The sequence below is a fragment of the Tachypleus tridentatus genome, chromosome 1, assembly GCF_004210375.1.
Source record: "Tachypleus tridentatus isolate NWPU-2018 chromosome 1, ASM421037v1, whole genome shotgun sequence".
Lineage (NCBI taxonomy): Eukaryota > Metazoa > Arthropoda > Merostomata > Xiphosura > Limulidae > Tachypleus > Tachypleus tridentatus.
In genome coordinates this window covers 84225794-84243630 of record NC_134825.1, presented here as the reverse complement: position 1 = coordinate 84243630, position 17837 = coordinate 84225794, and the positions used below count along the sequence as shown (strand labels likewise).

The 17837-nt window shown below is 35.5% G+C and overlaps 1 protein-coding gene across 2 annotated transcripts in view; it reads left to right on the top strand.

Annotated features, from left to right (window-relative positions):
• Nucleotides 1–11919, top strand: part of LOC143254152 (epoxide hydrolase 4-like) — a 29098-nt gene extending 17179 nt beyond the window's left edge. Inside the window, exon 6 of one of the 2 annotated variants that reach the window (XM_076508956.1) lies at nt 9242–11919. In XM_076508956.1, coding sequence (XP_076365071.1) covers nt 9242–9522 — 281 coding nt within the window. In that variant the 3' untranslated portion in view covers nt 9523–11919. Of the gene's footprint in view, nt 1–9218 lie in introns of both variants that reach the window. The other variant, XM_076508963.1, reaches the window with a different exon arrangement.
• Nucleotides 11920–17837: the final 5918 nt, after the last annotated feature.

The following is a 17837-nucleotide window of genomic DNA, read 5'->3' as shown; positions in this document are numbered from 1 at the left end:
AAGATGCAAAACAATCATTCACGTCCTTAGTTGCTGGAATCCTCTTCCAACAGCAAAGGCCTGCCCAATTGACTCGGGGCAACATCCATGGAGGTCGATAGACCTTCCTCAAATAAAGACAATAAAGAAAAAGATGTAGTCATAAACAGAAGGGTTATCCACCCAATTTGCCTACACATAAAATGGCCACCTTGATACCATGGACCTGTCAAAGTTTATGTTCTAATCTGGATGACATCAAAACACTGATTGCTTCCTACCATCCTGTATGTGTTTCTTACATAAAACATTTCTGAAACCTGCCGATATAATCACCTTTAGGCTGTTTTCTCTGTACATAAATAACAGGCTGTGTGATGGACGAGTGCAAGGAGGGGTGTCATTGTTGGTTTATCAGCATGTGCCTGCCCTGTCTTTTCCACTTGACTCACCCTTGGAGGCCGTAGCCATCTGTGTTTCCTTGGACTGAACCATCACTGTTTGTTCTCTCTACCTGTCACCTGGAGAGACATATGATCAATCAGACCTTGATGCTCTCATTGAACAGTTGCCATTTCCCTTTTTAATTCTGGGGAACTTTAATGGACATCATCCCTTCTGAGGAAGTGCTGATATTGATAGGAGGGGTCACTCCGTAGAGCATATGTTCTCTGATTGCAACCTTTCTCTTTTCAATAGCAGATCTTGTACTTGTTCTCATGCACCTAGTCAGTCCTTTACTGCTGTCAATCTCTCAGTTTGCTCCCCTTTACTATTCTCCCACTTTTCATGGAGGGTTGACAATAATCCACGAGACAGTGATCATTTTCCTATAATTTTGAGAGACACTGGCTGTGGTCAATGCTATCTGACCTGTGTGTTCTACTGGAAGCTGGATCAAGCAAACTAGCAATCTTTTACTGCTCTCGCAGAACTTGATCCTGCCATCATCTGTAAGCCATCAATAGACTACTGTGTGGCAGCAGTAACTGACTGTATTATACAGGAAGCTGCTCAATGTATTCCTAAAACCTTGGCACATTTTCCAAGATATCCTCTTCCATGGTGGAATCCTGCCTGCCACATGACACGGAAGGCTCAAAAACTGGCCTGGGATACTTTTTGTAGGTATACCACACTCTCTCACTTCATCTCCTTCCAGCAGGCTTGTGCACATGCTCAGAGGGTAAGACGTCAAAGCCAGAAGGAATCTTGGATATCTTCTACCACCAGTTCCAAAGTCATATGGGACAAGATTTGAAAGGTCAGTGGACAACATAATTCTGTCCCATTCTCAATCTTGCTCTCTGATGGCCAGGAAGTCACTGATACATGAAGCATCACCAATACTCTAGGTGAAAGCTTTTGCTGGGTATCTAGCACTTCTGCTTCCTCTTCCATCTTCTTAGCAATCACCTGTTTCAAGCTGATTGTCTCTCTGACTATAATAATTCTTTTATACTGGTGGAACTCAAACTGGCCCTTCATCAATCTGGCAGTACAGTGCTTCTCTTGCTATTCTTCTGATGTTTTTAACCAGATCTCACAGGAAGATGTTTTTCCTGATGCCTGGCACCAGCCTATTGTCCTACCTTTCTTTAAGCCTGGGAAGGATCCCAATATTCCTTTAAACCACCATCCAGTTACTTTGACAAGCTGGAGCTATAAGACCTTAGAGAGGATTATTAATGCTCATCTTGTTTAGCTCCTCAAATCGGACAACCTCCTCTCACCCACCCAGTGTGGGTTTCGATGACAGCACTCCACCATGGACCACCTGATTTGACTTGGAATGTCAATCGAAAAAACCTTTCTCAAACAACAATATCTTGTATCAGTATTCTTTGACATTGAGAAGGCTTATGATACAACAAGGAGGTTTGGCATTTTGCAAGATCTCCATACATATGGGTTACTTGGCCATTTGCCCATTTCTATTTAAAAATTTTTAATGGACAGGTGATTCCAAGTTCTTGTGGGTTCGACACTTTCTCATTCTTTTCTACATGAACTTGGAGTTCCTCAGGGCTGTTTTGAGTGTCACAATTTTCAATATAAAGATTACTGCCATCACTGAACAACTTCCTCTTACTGATACAAATGGGTTCTATGTCGATGACTTTCACATCTTATGTTAGTCATAGAAAGTGAGGTATATTGAGTGGCAGCTACAGACTGCCCTCAATCGTTTACCGAAGTGGATCACAGCAAACGGCTGTAACTTCTCTCTCTCTAAAACTGTTTGCATGCACTTTTGTCACCAACGGAGCATTCACCTTGATCCTGAACTCCATATCAGTGAAGTTGTGCTGCCTGTGGTCCCTGAGACAAAGTTTTTGGGGCTTGTCTTTTACCATAAGCTGAACTTTATATCACACATCAAGCAGCTACGAGTCAAATGTACAAGAGGACTGAACATCCTCCATGTCCTCTCTTCCACCACTTGGAGAGTGGATCGATGCTCTGTGCTAAAGATATATCATGCTCTTATTCAGTTGAAACTTGACTATGGATCACTGGTCTGTGGCTCTGCCAGGTCTTCAGCCTTAAAGATGCTAGATCCCATTCAACCCCATTCATCATCAAGGACTTCAGCTCTGCATTGGGGCTATCCTCACTTCCCCAGTTCAGAGCTTATACACAGAGTCTCATGAACCTTCTTTCTACCTCTGCCATTTGCAACTGTCTTTACTGTGTGCTTCAAAACTTCATTCCTTACCAAAGCATCCCACCTGGGGTTGTGTTTTCCTTCCTCAGCAGGCCATGCTTTTTCAGAACAGACAGTCTGCCATTGCTCCTTTTGGCCTTCGTATCCAGGCGCAGTTGGATGAATTGGGTCTATCCTTGGATAACATTGCTGTATCCACTGGGCAGCCCATCCCACCATGGCTTCTTACGGTCCCCAAATGTGACCTATCTTTATGTCATCTGAGAAAAGCAGACACTCCCAATTGGAAATACTTCTGTTATTTGCTGAACATCTTTCCTACCATTCTTCCTTTCATATTTATACAGGTGGTTTAAAATCAGGTGACAGTGTGGGCTCTGCCATGGTTTGTTGTGGTTCAGTGGTTGTGCACAGAATCCTCTCTACAACTTCTGTGTTCACTGCTCAACTGTATGCCATTTATCTTGCCCTGGATCACATAGAAGCTAAGCAGTACTCAAATTGCACTATTTATACTGACTCGCTTAGTTCTCTACTGGCCCTGGAATTGTTTCACTTTAGTTCATGCCCTGTTCTCGCTGATATCCAAAACTGACTGGCCCAATTTTCTTTAACATCTACTTATATCCAGTTTATCTGGATACTGGGCCATGTTGGTATTCATGGAAACGAACTCGCCAACACCCCAGCTATCACTGCTGTGCCTGTTCCATACATGGACATTGATCCTGTATTCAAATAAAACCCTCTATTGGACTTTGGCCGTCTTGCTACAGTAAGGATCGGAAAGAGGAAGTTGTTCTAATTAGACTATGCATTGGTCACAGTTTCTAACTCATCATTTTCTTTTATCTGAAACTGATGCACCAGTGTGTAGTCTATGTAACACTCAAGTCACAATAAGCCACATTTTACTTTCTTGCCATCATTATGACTCTCAACAACAGCACCATTTTAAACATGTTCTGTCCCAAGGTTGTCACCATCTCCAATGACAGTCTAATGTTATGGATAAATCGAACTAGATATACTTTGATTTGAAATTAGAAAATAACCGTAACGTTAAATAACTCGAAACCAGGACTAGAAAGACCAACTTCAGGTGACTAATGGGGGTTTTGAACTTACCTGTTAGTCTTCCTGAGAAGTTATGATAACTACAGTTATGCTACAGAAAGTCCTTTACAACTTGTATAGCTGTAGTTTTTCTCTTAATGTTGTAGACAAGATGTAAAAATTGGTTTTAATGCTATTTATGTTTTTTTTAAACTTTATTTTGTTTTACCTTAATTTCCTTTTATGAATTTTACTAATTTTACTTTAATTATAACTTTTTACCAGATGTTTGGTGCAGATAGCCTAGTTGCTTTGTGCCATAAAACACCAAACCAACTATTCAACACAATTAAATTCCTTAATGGTCAGCCTACTCTTGTGTTGACTAAACATCTAGTAAGAATGTGTTCGACACTTTTAGAGGCAAGTATTTCACAATGAGGGAGATTATCAGAAATTTGAACCACAATTTGTAATTCACAGTCTCAAATTAAATGCAAGATACTGTACTTGAAAGTGTAAAAGCTGTAATTGTCAACAACAACACTACTTATATCTATAATTAATTCTGGCAGAAATAACCATTATTTTGATTACGGAAAGTTGGTGTAATAAGACTTTATTGCCTACAGGTATAATAAAACATTTTTAAATTTTATAAAGACAAGGGGAATCTATGTATATAATCAAGCTAGCTGTAGTAATATAGCAAGTTTTAATGCTACAAAAAGTCTTGAAAGAAGATCAAAACTACAAAAACTGAGTTACTTAATATATTAAACATTTTATCCCTATTTTGGCAAATCATTGTAATTATGTTCTTTTGACCAACACTATATACAATACTTAACAATAATGGAACTTGTAGGTGTAAAAATAATAATAATAAATTCCATAGGAAATTTACATAAGTGATTTGTTCCTTTCATGTATTTCATAATAAAATACATCCCACCTTTATCAATTTCATCAGCTTTTGGTTTTATTTTTCTTCTTTCATTTCTTCCCGTAATAATTTAATACACTTTAGTGTTGGTGAGTTTTATAAATGAAACATTGCAACTGTTTTTACTTGTGGAAAAGGTGTGTTTGCTTTGTGGAAGGTTTGACACTTCCTTCTCATATTCTTAATTTCTAATTTAAATAATAACTTACCATCTTTACTATTTATCAAGATTTAGGCCTACTTCTACCAGTTATTTTTGTTGATCTTTTTATTTATTCTTAATGTACAATGATTATTTTTTTTCCATGTTGTACAAGGTTGTTTACCTCATTATTTAGATTGTGTGGATATTCTTAGTCAAACCATTATTTTGTGCATACAAATCTATATCCAACTTCACAGATGTTAATTTTATCTTGACAGTTCAGGTATTAGTATTTTGATAAATATTTGTTTTATAATGGCTTTTCTTAGCTCACATCAGTCCTATTAAGTTTGTTATTTATTTTGGTTTTATGTCATACACTATGGATATTAGCTGGGTTTGTAAACTGATTTAATTGTTGGCCTCGTCAATCAGTTATGTGTGTGTTGTTTTTCTTTGGGTTTTTTAAGCTGAATTTCTTTATTGCTATACACCAACATAGAAATCTGATATCACTCAGTTCAGATTGGTAAATTAATTGTTTGTTGGATTGTTATAACTCTTCATTTTCAAAAACATACCCAAAGTCCAAAACTATAATACTGGAACTTTTGTTGGTGTCACTTTAATGTCCTACAGTATATATACATCTTTTTTCACTTTATGACAGCATCTACTACCATTGTTACTGCACCAACTGTACCAAGCTGTATGTGAGGGGCTCTTTCAAAAGCCCCAGATATGCCATGATTAACTTAGAATGACTTGCAGTGAAATTTGTTAATTCCATTAAACGTTACTTTATCCATTTCTCCAATAGAACTTATGTTAAATATAACTTTTTGGAAATATCTAAACATTAAAATTCAAATAAATCTTTTCCTGTTTGAAATTAATTCACTAGATGTAATACTTAAATAAATATATGTATTGGTTTGTTGTTGTCAGTTGTACTTCAATAGTCATAAGCTGGCTACTTATTTTTTTAGTTTTTTTCCCATTTTCAGACTTTACTTTTCAAACTAATATTGCATGACTGTTATAAATCATGCAAAATAACGTTTTCTTTATTTTTTAGAGATATAATTTCTTTTAATATGACATTTTCAGAGAAGGATTGTCAGATCCATATGCAATGTATGAAACCTGATGTCTTACAAGGGATCAGGTGTACAAAAGACAATAAATATATGGTTATGGCATTATAAAATATAAAAGAGAGAGGGAGGGAAAGTAAAATTAATTTCCAGAGGTGAATTATTTAAAATTTGCTTATTCATATTTACTGGTTATGACTAGTAGGCAATGTATCATAATAGATTTGGGTGATATGGGTATTTGTTGAGATATAGCTAAATGTTTTGGCATATAAGATATTTACGAAGATTATTTTTATACTCTCAGTTGCATGTATTATATTCTCATATCTACATACAGACAATTTTTTCAGTTGATTCATATATGTTGCATTTAATTAATTTTTCATTTTACCAGTTTACTGTAACATTTACTATCAAACCACTCTTAATTTATTTCAAACCATAAAATGAACTTGTGGTTACTAATGTGCTACTTTCTCAACCATTATCAATGTTATACAGAACTGTGCAAAAGTGTTAGAATCAAGTCAAAACATTCAAAGAACAGTGGAAGGTAAATCACAGGTGAAACATCAACATTTTATTAATTTTCATAGTTAGTAGCAAAAACTCAGAAGTGTTTTGAATTCAGCAAACAGTTAATATTTTGTGTGTCTCTTTTGCTTTAATAACTGTGGACAGTTTTTTAGACATTGTTACAACATACTTAATCAAAGTATTTTTTGGAACTTTACTCCAAATGTCTCTAATACATTCCCATACAATTTTTTTAGAAGTAACTTTTGATTTCTCAAGTTTTTATGTATAAGATCCCAGATATCCTCAATTGGGTTGAGATCAGGGCTCTGTAGAAACCCCAACAGCATCTTTCTTAGCTAAGTGATTTCTGTATAGGTTTGAGTGTTTGGAGTCATTACCTTCTTGGTAATATATTTGTTTACTAATAATACCCAAAACTGGGTACACCAGATGGATCAATATCTAATGGTACTTGCACTGGTTCATTATTTCATCTATTTTGCAAATATTTTATGTTGCCTCAGGAGAAGAAACACCCCCAAACTATCCCACTCCCCCCCATGCTTCATGGTAGGTACTATGCATTAAGATAAGTATCTTTCATCTTTTTTTCTGCTAGATGTACAACCTATGCTTTGAACAATATATTTCAAACTTGGACTTATCTGTTTATAACACTTTTTTACAGACATCAGCAGTCCAGTGTTTTTACTTTTTAGCACATTTCATCCTCTTTTAAATATATAAATATTGAAAGAAAGGATTTTTTAACTGCAACATGACCAAATATTCCATTATCATTGAGTCTCCTTGATACTGTTGATCTGGACACTTTTTTATCATATGGTGAATGGTCATTTATCTCGTGCTTAAGATCAGTGGCAGTCTTCCTCACGTGCTCTAGGCTGCATAAATGAAGATACTTAATGTCAGTATCATCAAGTTTAGGTCTTCTGCTTCTTCCTTCTCTGTTTTAAAGTTTATCTATATTCAACTCATAATCTAGGGTGTACTTTACAATGTTTGGGGAGCATTTCATGTGCACAGCAGTTTGTTGGAGAGTCCAACCAGCTGCACATAGTATTTATGTGAATTCCCTGTTAATCTGACAATTTTCTATGCTTTTTGGGCCTAGGCATGACAACAAACTTAATATATAGTGTTAAATGCTGTTTTTATCAAAGTTTATTTGTGGAGTGCTGTTAAATTGATTTCTTCTAGCACATACTGGTACCTTATGCTAGCTCCTTTCTATATAATTAAGACACTGCATGGAGTACCATGACTGTTATTTCTGACCCTAAATTTAATCAGTCTGTTCATTAAAGTAGAACCCTTATGGCATGCCCTTGTAGCAAGTATATGGGAATTCTAAAGAATGATAAGTATTCTAACCCTGGCTCATTCAGTTATCAGCAAAGATAAGTGAAGCATTACTGTAGAAGAATTAGCCTCATAAAATGGAAAGAATAACAAAATATTCTCTTTTCCTAACACTGTTGCACAGTACTGCACTTGGTGAGAAACTATATTTCTCCTAAATGGTAAATACCGATTTTTGTTTGGGAGTACCTTTTCAATTCTGTATAGGATTTTAATTGCATAGATTCAGTTTTTATTTACAAATTTCTAAAGTAGTAGACCTGTGTCAGTAAGTTACAAAGGAAGTTTTTGCTTTGATTACACCTCTCACAGTATTACTATGTTGTTGTTGTTTTTTATGTTTCATATAGTACAGATTTTATATATAACAGGTATTGCCATCTCTCTTTTTCTTTTGTTTTTGGAGAAGGTTAGCCTTTTTAAACTTTTTTATGTTGTATTTTTACATCATTGTATATATTTCATCTTGACAGTTCTATATTTCTTTTCATCCACATGAAATATCTCCCACAGAAAAGGTGTTTGTTCACAACTGTCAGCATTGTAAGAATTTGTTTCTGACTCTAAGATGCTTTGGTTACTATGGAGCTCATTTCTTTTCATGACCATTTTTTCATGACTGTTGTTGCTTCTTTTCTGTAGAAATGATGAGCAACATTCTGATTCCTTTGGCCTCCTCACATTCAAGTATATTTGAAGATTCTGTTTACTAATTAGGCTAGATATAAAATGACATATTTGAAATTCATATAGCTGACCCATCTCCATGGATTTTTATGGATTTTAACTAATTAGATTTAAGATAAGATATTCAAAATGCAAATATGTATTGACTTATAACACACAAATTCTGCCCTTCTATACACATAGGGGAGTTTTGAAAATAAAATGTGAAAAATAACAGGTAGTTTTGTTGGATATAAACTCAGATATATGGAAAAAAATCCACTTGGCTTATAGAATGATGATTCTTCTGTAGAGAATTCTAACACACAAATAATTACATCAGCTTGTCGCATAAATGAGTTTTTGTATTTCACACATTTTAACCACTAATCTGATGGAAGAAATGGTAAGACTAACAAAAAAAACCTGGGAGTTTTGTATATGTCTCAATAAAAACCAGGAGATCTAGTGGTTAAGTACCTGAGTGAAATCTTTTTTTTTTCAAGTCATACGATGTTATTTCAACAATACATTTCTAGTTTAGATTTTGTATAAAAACATATTCTTACAGTACCACAAATGTAAATAATTTGTTGCTTTATACATATATATTGTTAGTGTCTGTTTATTGTTGTGAAAACAATGGTTTTTGTAAACATTATTATAAGTATTCATATTGAAAATGAACTTCTATTCTTGAATAAATTGCACATTTTATTTTTATCATTCTAATTCATTCATTCTGTTCACTTTAAGAACACTTATTGTTGTTTGCACAGGAGCACTTACTCCGCCAATAAACTTTTACCGTGCTGCAGTTGGCTGGCTAAGAAAGGACAAGGAAGAAAAGTCTGATGGTTTCAGAATCAAAGTCCCAACTTTGGTTATCTGGGGAGGAAAAGATAAATATCTGGCCTCAGAACTAGCTACTGGATGTGCTCGTTACGTTGATAACTACACTCTCAGAATCATAAAGGATGCTTCTCATTGGGTTCATCTAGATCATTCAGAAGAGGTCAATAAACATATGAGGAGTTTTCTCAAAAAACAAAGAAAATGACATAAGTCATATTCACATTTTATGTTCTTAAAATAACATAGGACTAACTTGATGTAATCTTAAATGTATTAACAAAAGCTGGATTTTGTTTATCTTTAAGCTTGAAAGAACTTAGCAGTTCTTTTATATGACAATTTTTAGAAGCTGGTTTAGCCAAGTTTCATAAAAGTAACTTTAAATTATGGAAATTGATGATTTGTTGATATATTAATTAATGTGATTCTCTCAAACAGACTAAGGTCCAAGGTTTAACAAGAAGAGAACTGTTAAGTCAGATAGGATTTTAGTTTCTTAGCAAAATCAAAATTTTTGAAGACTTGTAATTCATTGCTAATTTGAGGTTTTCTTCAATCTTAATATGCTTAGATTTCTCTAATGAAACAAAGCACAAAGGTATGGTAGGACACCTGTCTCCCAACTGAAAAGTTTTCAACTTATTGCTGAGAGTTTACTTTCCCAATAAAAGTTTCTTCCTAGTAGTACATATGTTGCAGCTAATTTGAAAGTTGAATAATATTGGTATTTTTACTTCTATTGATGCATATGTGTGGGGATCAAATTTGCTGTTGCATTAGGTAAATTTTATCTTCACAAATGTGTATCGTTAGAACAAAGTCTATACTGATAATAAAGATTAATCTTGTCCTCATGTATGTGTGTGGATATATATTGTCCATATTATCCCTGTTGGAACTGTTATGGCTGCCACATATTGGTTGCATTCATCTCAATCACATGATCTTTTTGTACTTCCATAATCAACATTCTCGGTTGTTTTAACTCATCATTCCTCCTTGTAGCTAGTTGTCTTCTTTATCTGTTTCCCTCAACTCATCCCTCTGTGATTTTTTTTCCCTCTAGCTAGATCCTGTCACTGTGTTTTCAAGGCATTTCTTTTAATAATACCTTCAAACAGTCTCTCAGATCCACTTTTTTCACACTACTAATTTGTTCACTTTCCTCTCTGTCCACAGTATTCTCAATGCTTTTCTTTAGCACCACAGCTTAAAATTTTCACCATTCTTCTCAACTGAAATAACTAATATAAGAAATAATAATGCAATGTAACTAACAATATACAAAAAGATTAACAATAATATAATGTAGTTTTTATATTGGAAAACAATATCAAGGTGTAGCTCTTATATTGATTAGCATTACTTCATTGTAGACAACATGCATTACTAAATTGTGTTAATTTGCATGAAAATTTAACACAACTATTTTGAATATTAAGGAACAGTAGATAAAGGAAGTTCAGTGTCTATTGGATGATACAAATTGTAAATGTAACAATTTGAGCTTGTATCTAGAAGTGGTGATGCTTTGCTGGGTAATGTAATTAATGCTAATAATATTTTTTTACAATTAAACATATTTGTCTTATTTGTTATTACAAATTAGAAACATTCCTCAAAATGTCTGTACTTTGTATAAATAATAATTCAATATACAATGTTTAAATGGCAAAGTTTGTGGATGGTGGAATTTTGAAAATTATTGTTAAAACAGACATTCCATATGAACTGCTAATTAAATGTCATTTTGATCTTCATTTGTATATCTTCATTCGATCTATGGTTCTTCTGTGTGTAGGTGCTGATGTTAAGTACACACAACTGCGACAGTGAACTCATTAATGTAATTAAAGAACTATTACTTGAACATTTAATCCAGTTCTGTCTTTGAACCATTAATAATCATCAGTTGCTGACATTTGATCCTAGGTCTTTGTTGATATATTTTTTCATATTCCGTTTTACTACTTGGGTATAACAAGATCTTGAAAAACTTAAAAATGAAGTAATTCAGGAATAATTCACTGCATGAACTGTGTTAACAGTTGTCACCTAAATTTTTCTTCCCATTAATCCATTTGTTGAAGAATCTGACCACCATTACAATGAAATTCTTTAAGGAATTACTTTTACATATCTTATGAAGGTCAATGAATAAGTTTAAAATATCTTACTTTAATTTATCTGGTCCTTAATTAGTTGGCATCCTGTTTGTACTGTTGCTTAAACTGAGCTTTATTTTATTGGATAAATTTTAAACTTGAGTGTTTTCCCAATAAAAAAATTTACAATCACTGTCCATTTCCATAGTGCATGGTGCTGATTATTATTCAATAATTGTCACTGTGGATAATGAGGTTCATTATCACTTAATTGGCACACTTCTAGTTTATGACTCTGTTAGCAAAAACTTCACTAAGAGACTTAAAATACTTGGAAAGTACATAACTGGCTTGCATCATTTTGCTTCTGCTAACTACCATGCTAATGAGCATCCCAAATAGAAACTGACATACTGAATAACCATAATGACAAACAAGCCCTTATTTTGTATATACGTTCTTGTTACTTCAGCAAATAAAAGTAGTATGCTAGACTATATCTGTACGTGTCATGGAATGCTTCTTGTGTGCTTGATAATATAATTACCTCCTTCTCAACATCAGTACACTGTTTTAAAATCAATCTGTATGGTACTGAATTGTTTTCTGCAGAAGAATAGGTCACCTTTATTTCAGTTGGTCTATCATCAAGTTTTCTGTGCCTGAACCACAATCTGTATTAGCAAGATGAAAATTGAGGTATGTAACTTGTCACCATGGGGCAGAAAGCATTTTGTACTAATTGCCAAAAATTGGTACTTGTTAGGAGTATCTAATAAACAGCAGAATTGAATAAAGTTCTAGCTGCTTCAGTAAACACTATAAACTTAACCTTACTTGATGTAAAATTACATGTGATGCAAAATAAATGGTTCTCCAAACCAGTCACCATGATATCAGGTGTGAGCTTACTGTTTGATTTGCCTATGCTGGTGACCATATTAACTAAAACACCATTCTCTAACAGAAAGCCTCTTTATCACCTCTTTATTCCCTTCAAAGGGGCCTGGCATGGCAGGTGATTAGGATGCTCAACTTGTAATGTGAGGGTCACGGGTTTGAATACCTGTCACACCAAACATGCTTTCCCTTTTAGCCATGGGAGTATTATAATGGGAAGATCAATCTCACTACTTGGTAAAAGAATAACCTAAGAGATAGTGGTGGGTGATGATTACTAGCTGCTTTTTCACTAATAAATTAGGGAAGGCTAATACAGATAGTCCTTGTGTCATTTTGTGTGAAATTCAAAACAAAGGAATAAACCCTTCCCTTCATCAGCTGCACAACCTCATTTCAGAACCACCAGTTTTCAACTTGGATCCAATATTGGTTGATTTTGGTCTCTCATAATGCTTACATCTCTGATCAGTTCATTGTCAGGGACTACCTGTAGTCTCTCCATTTTTCCAAAATATTCTAGCTGTACCCTGAAAGGATGGAATTGATGGAAACCAGTAGCAGAGCTTTTTGTAGTGGTTACTGCTGGGATGATAGGGGCATAGACCCCAAAACACTATCTGCAACAGATGACATTCTGCTGTTTGGACTGTAGTGCCTTCTGGACTTGGTTGGACATTCAGGATTGGAAAAGCAATCCAATGATTTGAGATCTTACGGGACTACCTTGAGAGGGCAATACATGCCATCCTCCCTTAATTTCAAATACGGAACGTACCTCCTCTCACAAGATTAACTATTCTTATTTAGTGCTTCTCCCTATATGCAAACTTTTTCTTTGTGCATGCCATATGTCTTTCACTCCCCTTTATTGGAATCAGTATATTTCAACGTGTCTCATTCAAATCGTCATGTGCCATTCATCAACCCATAGCAGCACAGCATGCTTATATGATGCAGGCGACTACATTATACACTCCTCTACCAAACCTTCACTCCATGTTTGGCAACATTCAAGTTCAGGCATGTTTTTTTATTCATTTATTACCACGTGTTTGACTTTGTTTTTATCATGAGGTGGTTTATTTTCAACTTTGTTTGATTTGATTAACTATATGTTTTTGTACTTAATAGTTAATCCACATTGTGTTATTTCTGTGAAACTTTTCTGTGCAATGCATTCTGAAGTTTACATTACCACTTCAGGAGTTGCAGCAGTAACTAGCGTTTTTCTTGGACCTCAGGTGTGTGCAACCAGATGATGTATTTATATGCTGTCATGTGTCGGAGGTAGAATGGTGTTCAACCTTTCTCCCGGACTTCAGTATGGCTACTACTAAAACTGCTGAGCATTTGTAGCTGAACAGGACTTTGTTCGGCTTTTTTCCACCTCTAGGTTTTGCCAATCATTCCTGTCTCCAACTTTGAGAATCTCTTAAGACTAATTCTCCTTGGAATTTCTGTCTCAGGTTTCTGATATTTTATTCCTGTCACCTATATTTTTTCTCACCTCGTTTTTAACTTTATATGTACTATTTTCTCACCATTGCTTTCTCTCTCTCCTCTAATATTCGGGTTTTTTGCTGTACTGTTAACCTCTTATTTCCGCAAAGAGATCAGCTTATCATGCCCTCGAGGATTTCTGTTCAGTTTACCCTATCTTTCCATTGGGTGAACTGTACATTTTTTTATTAGCAGTTATTTGGTTTTTTCACCTTGTTTGGGGACACATGCCGAATCTACTATTAGTCTTACACGTACCGTTCTTTGGTATCTTCTTCCTTACATTGGCTCTTAGAGGATCTCCATGGATATCCTGAAGAATTTTTGCCAGTATTCATCAACTTTGGCCTTACACGCGTGGTTTTTTTGTTGTTGAGACCTTCTAAGTAGGGGCTCAGTTTTGACTTGAGTCATTTCACCTTCTGTACATCTCAGGTTCTAACATTTTTTGAGGCTTCGTGTATTTGCTCCAGCCCCCGACAGTATTAAGCTATAAGTGATTTCACCCCAGTGGCAGTGTACCCTTACAACTCTTGTAACCCGTTTGTCTCTTTTTGAACCTCATATACCACCTATTTCTCTCAACCCTTCCCCACTTCTTCAATTCAGTGTACTTTTTTTATCAATTTTCTCAATGGAGAACCACACATTGCCACTGGAACTGGTGACTAGACTACCCTAAGGATTCAGGTTCTGTGGGTGCTAAGGGATCTATTGGAAGGTTTCATTAGCCAGTTTCCTACCTGTTTCTTTTCCTCCTTCTTGAGATCTCATTACATGCCTGTGTCCGTCAAAGGTATATTTACTTTGATTGGAGCAAATGAATCAGTTCATCATCCATTTTGGGGTTTTCTTTTTTCGTTGTCCTCACAACTGGCGATTGATGGCCAGTCATCGATTCTTGCCTCAACTGCTTCATCACACTCTTCAAAATTCACCATGAAGTTAATTTTTCACCCTGAGATGGACGTTTTCATTTGGTGGTTTGGTGTCAATAATGACCATTTCGACCTTTGATTTGTCCATCTCAGTACCATAAGTGTTTTGTTGCATCATTCAAGCTTTTGTTCGTCATTTCCAGGCTCTGGAGTTGCAATTCCATTATTATATGGATGAATGGTTCCTTTTATCTCATTCTGAGCAGGAGTTGACCAGTCACACTCACCACTTCCTTTCTGTAACAGCTCTAGGGGCTTGCAGTTTACATTAGAGAGGTCATGACTTTGAACCACCCAATCTCTGTGCATTTAGGACAGACACCAACATCTGTCACACTCTATATTTCATGAATCTTTTAGTTCATTGTGCCCTCTTGACCTGCTTTCTTTTGCCACCATTTACCTTCCCTTAGAGACAGTCTACAGTGGCGGTATGCCATATTCTCTGCTACATTTGGTTACACATCTGTTCACCTTCAGGGTTTGGAGGGCTTAGATCAACCACCACAAAGCCTCAGGCCTTCGATCTGCAGACGAGTCTGTCTTAATAATCGATTTCTCAACCATCTTGCAGTTTGTTTGACATTGCATTACTTCCTTTCTTTTGCCCATCGCTCTCTGGTGATGACTCTTGTAAACCACGAAGGGAACAGCCAGCTCAGATATATCTGTTTTCAGGTTCTGCATCTTCTATACTGGGCTCATATATATTACGTTCATCATATTACATGTCATGTGCCAGGTGCTTTCAATCCAGTTGCAGATCGTCATTCATACCTGGGTCGAATATCTCCCTTGGAATGATTATTCGATTCACTCGTTTTCAGGGACCTATACCTTCAAAAGAGTTTTACCCAAATGCATACATTTTCCATGGGCTTCAATACAGTGCTATCCCTGTTTTGGTTACTTGTATCTCATTGACATGATTGGTCTCGCACCAGAGACGTGCAGTGATTTGTCCTAATGGTGAAGTATAAGCATAAAAGGTGGATTACAAAGATAAAATTAATTACTTGTGATCATGAATCATACTTAAAATTAAAGATAAAAACAAGACATATTCCACTATTTATTTATATGTTAATTTAACCCCCCCCCCAGTGGCTCAGCGGTATGTCTGCGGACTTACGACGCTAAAAACCGGGTTTCGATACCCGTAGTGGGCAGAGCACAGATAGCCCGTTGTGTAGCTTTGTGCTTAATTAAAAACAACAACATATATTAATTTCATCCTCCTTTCCTTTTGATTGAATACATTTATTACATCTTCATAGAAACTATCAGTCTTTTATTTCCGTCGTGCATTTCTGGTGTAGCTGTGCATTCTTTTTAAATGAAAGACTCAGCTGAGGCACTGGTGGCTGGAAGAGTCGAGGGTAACTCGCACAACTTTACAAGTTGTTGCAGGGCTGCAACTAAATTGGCATTTCGAAAACAATAAAGTAATTCATTCACTGGTTTTTCCTTTCAAATCAACGTCAACATATGAAACCCAAAGTTCACTTTTCAAACGTTGAATATCAAATTATTCTCCATAATTATCGTGCAATTATTTTGATACTAATTCAGGAAATATTTTTTGTTCCCTCTCTGTTTTAAATGTCAAAAAGCTCGAGGAATGTTTTGTTTTCCAAGCTTTGGAACCTGATTTCAATTTGGCCGCAAATTGCATCCAAAATTTAATAAAATAAATTTCGGTATGTTATTTTAATGTCTTCTCCGCGATTACTTCATATTTACTTTAGTACTCGTATGGCGGTATAATCAATCGATTGCTGCCCAAAATTAATTGAAAATCGTCTTCTTCTCTATCTCTTTTGCAGAATAGTTACAATTTTATTTACTTCATCCATACAGTCAGATATGTCAAATATCCTATTCTGTAGAACATCAAAAATAGATTTGTATATGAAAAAATACTGGCAAATATATTCAACAAGAAATTGAACTCAAAATCGATTCGATGAAAGTGCTTGGGCGCAACAGGTAAAGATTTCAGTATCCCAGTTGCCAAATTTATCAATGTTTTGAAGTTAGTCGACCAGTTTTTCCGTGTATTCCAAGGTAGTAATTATGATTCCAATGAGTCAGGACCACTTCCGAGAATCCATTCTTCAGTATTTAAGAAGTGCACACGCTTCATTGATATCACAAAAAACAAAGAGAATGATTTAAGTTTTGCAAATAATCTGTCACACTCCTAGATCTTTGTCATAGATTGCGACAACACTAAATTCAATATATGTGCCATACAATGAATGAAAAATGCTCTTAGATACTTATCTCTAACTTTCTTTTGAAGCCCATTCAGCTCAATGGACATCACACTTGTCCAATCATAGGTGTGCATAGCACATTTTGACCCAATATTTAATTCATCAGCTAAATTGAACACTATCTTGGATAAACATACAGCTGTTTAATTTGCACTAACATTTGTAAGCCCCAGACATCTATCGCAAATTTCACTATTTTTAGTCATATATTGCACAACACTAGAAAGCTAATAAATGTTTTTTTTTCCACCAGAAGTTTCATTTAAGTAAGAGCCACAAACGGAGAATCGTTTATTTCGCTTTTGTTTTTATTCAACATTTCTCCTACCCAACTCATGAGGTCGCACCAAACATGCTCACCCTTTCAGCCGTGGGGGCGTTATAATTGACGGTCAATCCCACTATTTGTTGGTAAAAGAGTTGGTGATGACTAGCTGCCTTCCCTCTAGTCTTTGATAAATTAGGGATGGTTAGCGCAGATAGCCTTTATGTTGCTTTGCGCTAATTTAAAAAAAAACAAAAAAAACATGACATTTTGGATTTTATTTGACAGGCTAAAGAAAAAACTCAATATCTCTTAATGTGAATTCAATAATGGATCATATTTCTTACAGAAATTTTACAATACCAGTGTCCCGGCATGGCCAGATGGTTAAGACACTCGACTCGTAATCTAATGGCCATGGGTTCGAATCCCTCCCACACCAAATATACTCGTCATTTCAGCTGTGGGGGCGTTATAATGTTACGGTGAATCCCTTTATTCATTGGTAAAGGAGTAGGTGGTGATGACTA